At 36.1% G+C, this 12398-nt stretch overlaps 1 protein-coding gene across 1 annotated transcript; it reads left to right on the top strand.

Moving 5' to 3' along the window:
* Positions 1-4709: 4709 nt before the first annotated feature.
* On the top strand, positions 4710-9909 carry LOC129083508 (uncharacterized). The gene is made up of 2 exons (XM_054589340.1): positions 4710-4782; positions 6864-9909. Exon 2 carries the CDS (start codon positions 8017-8019, stop codon positions 9265-9267), a length of 1251 nt encoding a protein of 416 aa, XP_054445315.1. The 5' UTR covers positions 4710-4782; positions 6864-8016; the 3' UTR covers positions 9268-9909.
* The last annotated feature ends 2489 nt before the right edge of the window (positions 9910-12398 follow it).

The following is a 12398-nucleotide window of genomic DNA, read 5'->3' on the forward strand; positions in this document are numbered from 1 at the left end:
AAGGGCATTACAAAGAGCACTGGAGGATATGCTACCCTTCGTTAAACATGTAACCTTCTGAGTTAATTTTATATTTAGTCTCCTCTAGAATTTTAAGAGTGATCATTATTTACACTTTTGTCAATCTTTCTCTTCTTACTGATAACAGAACATTCCCTGTGAATGTTCCAAGGAAAATGTTTCAGCTTAACAATAAAAAGAAAATTTTTAAGTAATTTATTTAAAAAGTGGCACTAGTAGAATTTCCTAAAAAAAAAAAAAAAAAAATCTTTACATTCTAACAGTTTTCTCAGAATAATGCTGTCACTGTAATACTGCAGTGGAAAGTATTTCCTGTTTACAGTTTTTCTCATTCTCCTGTGAATTATAGTAATGAGTCAAAGGTCAGTTAGAAAAAAGATCTATAAAATTTAATATAAAGGTCTCAAGTGTGATAGAATTTGGCTGATATATATCTGCAATCATGGTAACTTTCCTGAGCTTTATTGCCAATTTTGCACAGAACAAATAAACATTTATGAAAAATATAAATCCAGGAAATCTGTGGTGAAATTGGTACCTTAATATATATTCCAAGGCCTAGTGCTGATGTATTTTACTTGTGGGTAAAATTATACTTTATACATATGTGTAAAAAAAAAAACTAAAGTGCTTAGAATTTTTTCAAAGTGGAATGAGAGGCCATTAGAGCATTTTAAACAAGGATGACATGATTTAATTTACATATTTTTAAAGTCTGACTGCTTTGTAAACAACCAAAGGATATAAATATAGAAGAAAATCAGTTAGAAAGCCATTGCAATTGTTCAGATTTAAAATATAAATGAATATAGTTATGTATTTAAATATATTATAAATATATACATACATATGTTTTTAAAGTCTGGGCTACATATGTATAAAGTATAATTTTTCCACAAGTAAAATACATCACTAGGCCTGGGAATATATATTAAGGTACCATGTGACAGTAGATGGAGGGGTCAAGGAATATTTATATGCTGAAATAATAACACAATGGAAGAAAGAAATTCATATCTCAGGAAGAGGAGGAGAATAATCACAGGAAAATGATCCCAGGGACACTAATTTCACCCACAAAATTAAAGAGATTTGATAGTACACAATACAAATCAAAGAAGTTGGTCGTTTGAGTATTGGAAAATGGAGAGAATTTCAATCAATTTCTATTTCCTAAGATTGTGTGTGCAGGCCATTATGAAAAATGTATAAAGAAAAGAAAGGATAGAAAGTTGAAAAAGAGAGAAATTGTGTAATACCTTTTTTTTAGAGATAAGGAGTTAAATGTGATTAACTCACTGTAGGAAAGATTTGAAATGATTGTGGTGTTCTCATGTGAAATTTAAGATTCTAAACTATGTGTGAAGAAATCCAACAATACTCTGATTTTTCTAAAAGTGACCACTTTTACATTTTTTGAAATATTAAATTATTTAATCTTCTAAAACTTTTCTTGGTGCTTCTGCTTTGCTGGTGTTCTAAGCAGTCTCTCTGTGAACAAGTTGTATTTGGCTTTTTCTGAAAGAAGAGTGAGCAACTGGAGAGAAAATAAAGTGATTGACTATTTTGGAAGAAGAGAGTCCCACACAAGGGACAAAAAAACAGGAGTCTAAGATGCTAAGGCACTTACCCCCCGCTTTAATCTTGCTCAGGATTAGTTTAGATAATGTGGCTACATCCATGCCCATTTAACAGGCAAATAAGAAAAAATGTCCACTGCCACTGAAGTAAAGTAGAATTTGTAGCCCTCCTATGAATGCTCATCGTACTCATGCCAGTTATTCCAGGTGCTGCCATCACCTGACTTTGATGCCCCTAATGAAAGGAAGTACAGAGCAAGAGAGAGAACTAGAGTGGAAAATATGAGCAGTATATACATTAAAAAATAGAATCTTTATTAGCTATCCACAGATTAATACACAGTAGAAGGAAAAATACATTTAGAAATACAAGAGGGCACATTTTTTAAAACAATTAGAGACTGGGCTATCTAATTCATTTATTTATGCATATTTATTAGGTAAGGTGCCTACTGTGTATCAAGCACTGTGCTAGGTACATATTCAACAGTACATTCAATTTCCTGGAACAGAGTTATGCTCTTTTGGAGTTAAAGCACAAACTGATTTAAATTTTATCTGTGTGATCAGAAAAAATCCTAAGGTATCTATACCATGTGTGTCCGTTCACAGAGAGAGTTTGCCTAATTCCTAAGAGCCTGGGTTCTTGTCCTGAATTTGCCACCATTAGTGCAATATGGGAAGCAAGGACTCTATGAGTAAGTTTTTCTCATGTAAAAAGAGAACTTTGAATGAGCTGATCTTGAAAACTCGTAGAATTTTTGGTCAAAAAGACTTTATGGTTTGATCAGCTTTATCCAAAACACTGACACCTCTGATGCGATGACATTCTCCCAAAGTCAGGCACTGCTCAACTCTAATTATGTGTATATGTATTCTTTTTTAAAAGATTTTATTTATTTATTTGTTTGTTTTTAGAGAAGGGAAGGGAGGGAGAGAGGGAGAGAAATATCAATGTGTGGTTGCCCCTCGTGCACCCCCTACTGGGGACCTGGCCCACAATCCAAGCATGTGCCCTAGACTGGGAATCAAACCAGCGACACTAATTCGCAGGCCAGCACTCAATCCACTGAGCCACACCAGCCAGGGCTAATTATGTGTATATGTATTCTAATAGATATAGATGTCATTTGACTGGAGTCATTTATAATACATTGTCAATTGTGTTTCTTCAAGGCGGCTCTGTAAAGTGGAATTTATAATTTCCATTTTAGAGGCAAAGGCAACTCAGCCTAGCAGAGATTACAAAACCTGCCAAAGAAGCAGCAGAGCCAGACGACAGCCCAGATCTTGTGAGTCAAAGCCCAGGGGACTTTCCATTAAACACAGCACAGAGGGTTGCATTTTGCTATTCAAAGTATATGGGGCCATAGAGAAATAATCAATAACCTAGTCAAGTGCTTTTGAAGCATTTTTTTAAAATAGGAAATCCAATATGTGTAAGACAAGGATTTTAAAAAGGTTGAGATATTAATTATGTGTTCATAATTCTGTCCCCAACCCATGTTGGCCTTCTAAGAAAAAGGGATTATTGTTTGCTTAGTCAGCCATAGGAACTTAATGGAGCCTATTGGAAGAGAGAGTAGAAAGGGCAATTGCCAAACGAGTGTCAATTGCTCTCTATAAGGAAAGTTGCCTAAGGGAAAAAAAAAATTCAGAAAGTATATAAAAAGGAATGAAATCTTACCTTTTGCAACAGAGTAGATGGAACTGGAGAACATTATGTTAAGTGAAATAAGCCAGTCAGAGAAAGACAAGTACCATAATGATTTCACTCATATGTGGAATCTAATGAACAAAATAGACTAACAAACAAAATAGAAACAGACTCACAGATACAGAGAACAGGCTGACAGCTGTCAGAGGGGAAGGAAGTTGAGAACAAGGTGAAAATGGTGAAGGGATTAAGCAAATGAAAAAAATCCTCATAGAGACATAGCAGTATAGTGATTACCAGAGGGTGGGGGAGGTAGAGAGTATGCAGGCTGGGGACAAATGGTGATGGAAGGAGACTTGACTTGGGGTGGTGAATGCATAATACAATATACAGATGATACATTATAGAATTGTATCCCTGAAACCTATACAATTTTATTAACCAATGTCAATTCAATAAATTCAATTTAAAAATTAAAAAAAGAAAGAAAATCATGAGTCTCTGAGAATTTATGGGAAAAAAAGGATTTGAAATCAATGCATACTGTAATATAAAAGATTTTGAAGAGGGAAGTGAGTTAAGAAAATTTTAAATATATTTTTGCCAAAACTGGCCACAAACAAGCCCATTTTATTTTAGTTACGGTACAACAGATAAAAGTTGAGCTTCTCTGCTGAGGTATGTAAAGGTGCAGCCTGCCAAAATACACTCAAAACCAATGACTCCCATGGGAAGCTTTCTCTCCGTATCTTTACAGATAGTTCAGTCTCCTAAAAGTAAAGCAATTGAATCAGGCTTAGCTCTAAATATAGGCAGATGCCTATTTGAAATGATACCTGGAAAGTTAGGAGGCTGACTTCACCTATCTCCCCACAAATACTTCCTATTAGCTAAGGCATCATCAACAGGGATTATAACCCTTTATTTCACAATAAAAGTAAAGAAATAATTTATAAGTAAATTATAAAGAAGTAAAAGAATATATCATGTGCATTCAATCTTATATTTTAGTATATATGATAATGTAATGAAGGAAAACCATCTTCCTAATATAGTAGGACAACAAATATGAAGATATTAAATTTAGCTCATTTTCATTAAAAAATTAGGTATTTCTATTAGGTCAAGAAAGAATGGAATATAAAGTAATCAGTTAAACAGAATATTATTTTATAATTTGCATTCTACATGTCTATACATATGGAAAATCATATGTTTGAATGTTCAGATGGCATAAAATAATGCACTAAATAGTTGGGGTAGAATTAAACAGAAAGGGAAAGTATAATTATGATTAAATGTATTCAAAGGAGAACACTATGGGATAATGGAGAAAGATTCTATGCTACCAAGTTGGCAATGAGGTGAGTTAGTAATTTTACTAAACCTAAATTCTGAGTGCAAAGTAATTTCAAATTTCATGCTTTCAAAGGATGGTGAAAACTGAAGGCCCTCAGTTCCCCAAAATCAAAAGAAAAAGAAGAAAAGTCTATAAAAAATGGAAACTCTTGAATCCCATAATATGTAAGTCAAATTCATTTGTTTTATAAGTATGTATAAAATGAACTACCCAGCTTATGTACTTTTTCACAGGAATGTTTATAAAAGTGGGAAGATAAATGCATATAAATGTTATAAAATTATTTAGAAGTTTGGTCATTGTTATTATGTATATACTTCTGCATTAATTATTAATGATATATGTATTGCGAATAAAAATGTAAATAAAAGTATTTACTTACTGAGACAAAAGCTATTTAGACCTAAATTCTTAGAATCTGTCTAATATATTACTATGTAACTATCTCAGTTCTATCTTTCTACTTACAGAAATTGAAGTATAGTCAATTGAAAGAGGCTATAAATTATAAAATTGAAAATGGCTATAAACTGAACTGCTTTTGGCATGAGGTATTTTTTTTTTTTAAGAATAGATTGTAAGCTACAGTTCTGGAAGGCAATCTATCAGTCTATAAACTGCTCTTGTGCACATGCTGTAGTGTAAATGGGTTTCAGAGAGATATGTCTCCATGTCTTTTCTCCCACGACTTTCTTGTTATAACTCTCCGATTATAACCAGGCCTGCTGGAAACTGTTTCAATACTTAACCATGAAAAAAGCCATTCCTTCAGACTAGAAGAGAGGCAAATGGGAATGCTCAGACTTTCTAGTATGCTTGGAGAACATATGTGTCAAATCAGAAGTTTGTATACCTCTCCTGAAGTGGGAAACTTATGATTCCTAAACCTATGATTCTTTATTTGATTCTGAAACAGCAAATATTTTTTGCATCCTGTACTTCCATACCACCACTAGCTAAATTTTAACTGGATGGTTTTCCTTTTTCCTATTAGAAAGAATTTATATATTTACTCTTTACATAAGTTTGTTTTTATATTTTATATTAAAATAAGTATATATAGAATCACGTTTAAATTAAGAATATTTCAAATTAATTTATAAATAATCCTTTTTAATTTTTAGCTTGACCAGTTATTAAAAATATCCTTGTGGACCCCCGGTTCATAGATCTACCTGACATCCTTATTTACTTGTTGCCCATTCTTGTTTTTTTTCCTTCACAAATACTCTCTTTCAGATATAGTTTAAAACATAATTTGATGTCTTCATATTTTGTTCACTATCTTTTACACAAGATCTGGTCGTTCATGCTTAAGTTCACAAATGCCTCAGAGCAAAATATTCTAACATTTTAAAGCAGAGGAGTGAAGCCTGCAAACTGTCAGTTCTTGGGCCAAAGCTGGTGCCTAAATATATTGGCCTCCATCTATAGAGGATTTTTCAAAATGTGAGCCAATCCCCAGAAACTGGGACATTTCATGCAATGAATCCAGACTCTAGTTTAGTTCTGGAAAAAGAGGGCATCTGGCAGCACTAGAACACCTTCTGTGTTGTGTAAAAAGTCCCTACCCTGGGGAAGGGTCAAGTCAAGGAACAAGTATGAAGGACCCACGGACAGAGCCAAAGGTGGGGAAGATTGAGGGAGGGAGGTGGGGGTGGGTGGGGCAGGGGAAAGTGGTGGCAGGAAAATGGAGACAAATGTATTGGAACAATAAAAATTTTTTTTTTGAAAGTCCCTACCCTAGGCAAAATAAGCTATCAGACCTGTTTAACAGCCTGTCTAGAAACCATTCTTAGGTATCTTTCATTCACCTTACCCCCATGTTTATTCGTTACACCATCTCCAATTAAATCCAGCTTGATTATCATTGGTGTTATAATTAGTATTATGATGCTGTGTTCAAATACCTGATCATGGCAACTTGCTCTTTATCAAGAAGTCTCTTAAAATTTATTTGCATAAATTTGCTCTGAAATTTTTATTTCACCCATTTTGGAAGTCTTTCTTTGAAAGTTAAGCTTAATTATATTCTTCATAAAACTACCAAGTGATATTCTGCATTCTAAAATAATTGATTTAAAGTAAGATATTTATTATTAAGTAATTTTGTGGGAAATACCTCAACATACTAGAAATGTTTATTCAAAATACTTGCTAAAAAGATGCATTGAATTCATCCTAGAATTTGGAACATCTGCTCTTTAAATGGACACAGAAACTTTTATTTTTGCTTCCTCTTTAGGTGAACCTCAGTCTGCTAATCAAGCATGCCAGAAAAATGTAAAAGATCATGAAAAGGAAATCAAAGGAGACACCTCAGAGGCTGTGTTTCATCAAACTGGGGCATTAGGGAAATCTAAGGAAAATGGAGATGAGCAGACATCCGCTTCTATGAATGAAAAGCAGAATTCCTCTTTTCTCCCTAAAGATAAGAAGTGACCTCCATCTGAGAGCCAAATAAGTAGGGAGAAGGAAAAGGATGATTCTCCTCCATCCATTTCTCATCACCTAAAGAAAGTCTTACCAGTGGTCACGTTTAATGACTGTGAAGAATCATTATCAGGAAAAATTACACTGCAGAATTTCCCAAACACAGCAGAAGGCTTTAAACCAGCAAAGGGAAAAACTATTACACCAGTAAAATGTGGGGATTTCAATGTTCAAGTAGCACACAAAAACAGATCTTTCTGTAAAACAGAAATGCAGCTCCCAGCAAAAAAGAGATGTCCAAAATGTCACCAGTGTTATCCTGTCAGACGTATTCAAAGATGTTATTCCTCTAGAAGCTGCTCTTCTAAGTACAAGACTATTTTGATAGAAGAAATAAAATCTGAGGCTCCATCTAAATATGAAGGAGAAACTGCCAGAACAGAAAGCCCCTCACTGAAAGTTAGCATTGTAGGAAAAGGAATTAAAGTTAAATACATGAGTAAGAAGCAGAATATAATAATTAACATAATTCATCCTAAAATAGGGGGGGAAACAGCCAAATACAGAAATGCTTCCTCTTATCACAGCACTAAAGAATGTCCCAGGTCTTCTGCACAGTCAGGTATCAGTCTGCCTGAAAAGTGCCAGCTTGGAAACAAGCATCAGAGTTCAGGTTGTCCTCACGTCTCTTCTGTTGTATTTGCTGCCCAGAAGGAGGACAATCATGAACAGCTGTGCTTTCTCTATGCTCAGCCCCCGAGAGGAAGAATGAGCTAGACACACTATCTTCAGTCTTGGATGCCTGTGAGTTAGAACCTGCCATCTCTCAGCAGAAGGACTTTAAAATTGGTCAGAACACCCCAGAGAAGCATTTCTTTGAATCTGAGGCTCTTCTTAAAAACATTTTTCCTATTTCACATGATGCCCTAAAAACCACAAGTTTAAGTGAAACAGACTTAAGTAAAATGCGTTTTGAGGATCCTAAAGATATAGATAAAGACAGAAAAATCAACTTTGACATCCCAGAAAATGCCACAGCAGACTCATATATACAGCAAAGCACAGAAGGAATAAATTATTTGCCATGTACCATTACTAACATCTTTCCAGTTCAAGATGGTAAAGACTCTGACTTTTATTCTTCATCTTCTCTGAATGCGAAGCACATAGGAGAAAAGGCAGCCAACATTTATTGCAAAGGCAGCAAAATTGCACCTGCAGAATACTGTGAGAACTCCAATTCCAAATCTTTCCCTTCCAGTCAAAAAACCTTGAAGCCTTCCACCCCATCCTGTCCGTCCCACAGGGCCACCAGACATTCAGAACCTAAAGAAACCCCTGGGGATACATTTTCCTTTGATCACTGTGCAGGATTTGTGATAGACTTTGAGGAAGAGCAAGTTGATGTGACTGACAGAAATTTTAACAAAGCCATTTTGCATAGCGACTCTCATACAAATGCACAGCAACTATCGGAAATGAAGAGCACACAGTGTCCAATTCCCAGCCTTGCATCCTCCAGTGGGCTCACTGCTGGGAGCCCACTCAACAGGAGCAACCACAGCTCTGTGCAGTGGGGTCATACAGAGTCCCAGGCAAGTCATGCAGAGACAGCCGCCTCCAGCAACACAAAAGTGTCAGTCATGACCTCAATAACTTATGAGTTAGAGCAAAGATTAATTATTCAAAATGTTAAAGAAGGTACGGTTGATCCTAATTGTCCCATGGGAATGAAAAACCTTAAAGAGTCACCCAGCTTTCTGGGAAATGTTGAAAGGAACAAGTTCCTCATAAGGCCAGTGGTAAAGAACACATGCCACAGAGATTTTGAAAACCTATCAAATGAGAATCATGATGAAGTCTGCTTTCAAATGGATTTTCCACCAAACACTGCTGAGTTCAACTCTGCAGGGTGCGCTACAGATAATCTGTTTCTTACTGAGAAACCAATGACCAGTGATGCAGACCACTGCAGTAATCAAGATGAAATAAACCCTGGACTAACCAGTTTTAAACAGGAGGCAGCAGAGTGCCGAAGGATTGCATCAATAAGGCCAAATTGTGAAGGCGATAAAAACGACCCACAGGAAAATTACTATCACCAAATAGACACACTGCTTTCACCTCAGAAGCAGAAGGCTGTGAAAGGTATGGTGTGCTACACAAAATCTTTCACGCTTTTTATTTTTACATGTTTGAGCTTTGGAAAGTCTTAATGTGAGGGCTTTTTTTATTGCTTGGGATTTTTTTCTTTATCATTGAAGAAATATTGAGTATTTTAGAGTTAGATGAATATGGGCAAGCATATATCACCCACTCCACCCATAAATAGTGCATAACAAAATCACCAAGGCTACAGTTTAATATAAAGTAAAAAGAAAAATCAATTTCTCTTTAAAAGGTTGATGTATTGCCAAATCAATTTTGTAGGAGACATTAGCCTTTTGCCACTCTTAAATAATCTGCCTTTTCTTTCCTTCTTGCAAGCTAAGCATGTTTAGAAGAATAGGAAAAATGTGTTTTTGATAAAATGTGTTTTTAAACCTTGCTGTGGTGTCACAGAAGCATGGTATACATGTCTCAGGAGGCCATATGGAATAGTAATTAAAGCAAAGGACGAAAACCAGAAATGGCCATAGCTAATCCTGGCTGAGCCGTCCATGGGGCCTCTGAACTCCGGCAGACCTCTGACCCGCCTTGTGCATTGGCTGGCCCTGCTCAGATCCTTGACAGAACCCAGAAACCCTCCAGCCTTCAAGAAGGCTAAGATGGGAGCTTTTTCCTAAGTACATACTCCTGCCTGTCTGCTTTCCATCTTGGATCCATACTGTATCATTTTGGTCAATTCATAAAAAGCTCTTGTTTTTTTTCCTCAAAGAGTCCAAAATATTTTCTATTTAGCTTTAGCATTATTACACATTGCATATTAAATTATACCTTGAACAAACAAAAATTTTATACTGCTGGTAACATGCCTAACTTGACCAAAAATGGAATTTGGAATAATGTAACTTAATCAAGAAGCTATCTTTTCTTTATTGTTGTTCTATCCCCCTTTTTAAAATAGAAATTAACAAAATTTAGAAGTGAAAATAAAATACAGAAAGCACAGTCAATTACGTAAGTATTGGCATAAAATGTGAAATTTACTATATGGAGAATAAATGTCCTAAAACAACTCAAAATCTATGTAGTCACCTGCTTAATAGGAGCACCCTAAAGGAAAGATCCATCAGTCACAGGGACTGCTTCCTGGTGCCAACGTGGTTCCAGATACCAAGATGAATGGCATTAATCCCAACATTGGATTCGGTCTGTAATTCTTCACGTCTGCAGAAAGCAGACCTGCAATAAGAGCACTGTGTCTTCCAGAGCACACACGTGCTCGCCTAGATGTATATTTTTCCCACCCAGGCTCGCTCTTCTTCTCCCAGGAATATGGCCCACCCTAGACTATCTCTTCCAGCAAGGCATATTTCCTTAAGAAAATTAATAATTCAAATCAGAATCCTCCCAAAACTAATATTCTCCCAAATCCTCCCAAAGGCACTTCAATAGGCTTTGAAACTGTCATACTTGATGAACAATTGAAACTATAGGTTCTCTGTGTTACTGTGATATCAAAAGGCTGTTCCTATAACTTGCTCCTTTACTCCTCTTCCTCCATCACTCTGTTTCAGCCACATTAACTTCCTTGAGTTGCAAGAACCTGACAGAAAAGATCCTCCATGAATCCCTTGGTTGACCTGCTCTTCGAACTGAATCACTTTCCCCCATATGTCCACAGGGTTCACGTTCATGTCTCCCAGGTTTTGCGCTCATCGTCCCTTCTCAGCGAGCCATTCTCAGGCCACTCAATTTGAAATTTCAGTCTGAGCCCTTTCCACCACAACCCAAGCAGGCTCTATCCCTTTTACAGGTTTGACTTCTATACACAGCTATTTTCACTTTTAAATGTGTTATATATCATACTGGTTCTTTTGTTCTGCCTTCTCCCACTAGAATGGAGTGATGAGGGTATGGATTTTTTCTGATTTGATTATTACTATATCTACAGCGCCAGACAATGTCTGTTCTGTCGTGGAGACACAATGAGTATTTGTTGAGTGAAAGAATGAATTCAGTGAGGTCACATCAGGTTTCTTTGTGCAACACCCTGTTCACATAGAAAAACAAAAAAGCAAATTTAAATGTTTGTATTAAAAGATATTTGAATCTATAAATTTTGTGTGGCTTTGACTCTCCTCAAGCTATGAGCATTCTTACACTTTATTCAATACAATTGTCATCACACTATTGATATCTCAGGGCAAGATTTTGTAATCCTCTCAGGGCGCAGGCTGCTTTGAGAAACGGTGAAATCTTTGTACCATTTCATCAGAAAATTATAAATTTGATATAAGCACAAACTTATGCCTCTATTTTCAAACCAGTCCTTCAACCTAATGTTTAGCCAGATTAAGAATCCCTGACATGAGTGCTACCTACGCTATTTACATATTGTACTTCTCTACACCCCTGTGTGTGCCCTTGGGAATTAACTAGATTAGCGATCACAATCTGGACCGTCTACAGGGGCCAGGGATGGAATGTAAATGAGTAGAACACGCTGCCTGTGACCAGTAATGGAGTGTTGGTGAACTAGAGGGAGCAGTGTCCTGAAGGAATAAGAATGAGGGTCTAGTACAGCCAGGCTTTTTGAAATTTCAAGATAGCTGGAGATCTGGGTTTTTAAAATATATAAATATCTATATGATATGACTTGGAGGACAGTGCAGACTAAGCAATCTCTGTATCTGAACTAAATGAACAAGAGAGGGTGGGGGATGGGCATGCTGTGGGAGGTAGAGGAGCCAACAGCAAAAGGGAAAGAATAACAGCCTGAACGCCTCAACGCTAAATTCTGGGTTCTTCCCCTGCCAGGTCAGGTCTGTACATTCTTGGGTAAAGAGGTTTCTCAGGACTTGTTTCTTCAATTGTAAATAGACTGAAATATATCTTTAAAATCTCTGCCCAAAATAGCCTCAGAAATTCTCTGTCATAAGGAAAAAAATTTCAATGAGAAAACCAAAATTAGGTTATTCTGAGAGAGTAACCAACCGATAATGAGAAGGACTAAATGATATGTTACATGGCAAAGAAATATTTATAATTAAAAAGCCCTTTACATGTAATATGGCATAAAACTTAGATGCACTGTGTAAGATATTCTATTTCCCTGTGACCCTAAGGAATTAATAATTCCAAAAGCCCACACCAAGACAAAAAGGTATAGAGGACTGCAGCTCTAAGAAATGTGTGGTCCCAAAGTGTGCACCAAGCACCAGGAATAGAAAAATGAATTTTA

The sequence above is a fragment of the Pteronotus mesoamericanus genome, unplaced genomic scaffold, assembly GCF_021234165.1.
Source record: "Pteronotus mesoamericanus isolate MK-2021 breed Mesoamerican mustached bat unplaced genomic scaffold, CSHL_Meso_final scaffold_167, whole genome shotgun sequence".
Lineage (NCBI taxonomy): Eukaryota > Metazoa > Chordata > Mammalia > Chiroptera > Mormoopidae > Pteronotus > Pteronotus mesoamericanus.

Coding starts and splice junctions, on each gene's coding strand:
- LOC129083508 (XM_054589340.1), top strand. CDS start 8,017: ATGCGTTTTGAGGATCCTAAAGATATAGATAAAGACAGAAAAATCAAC.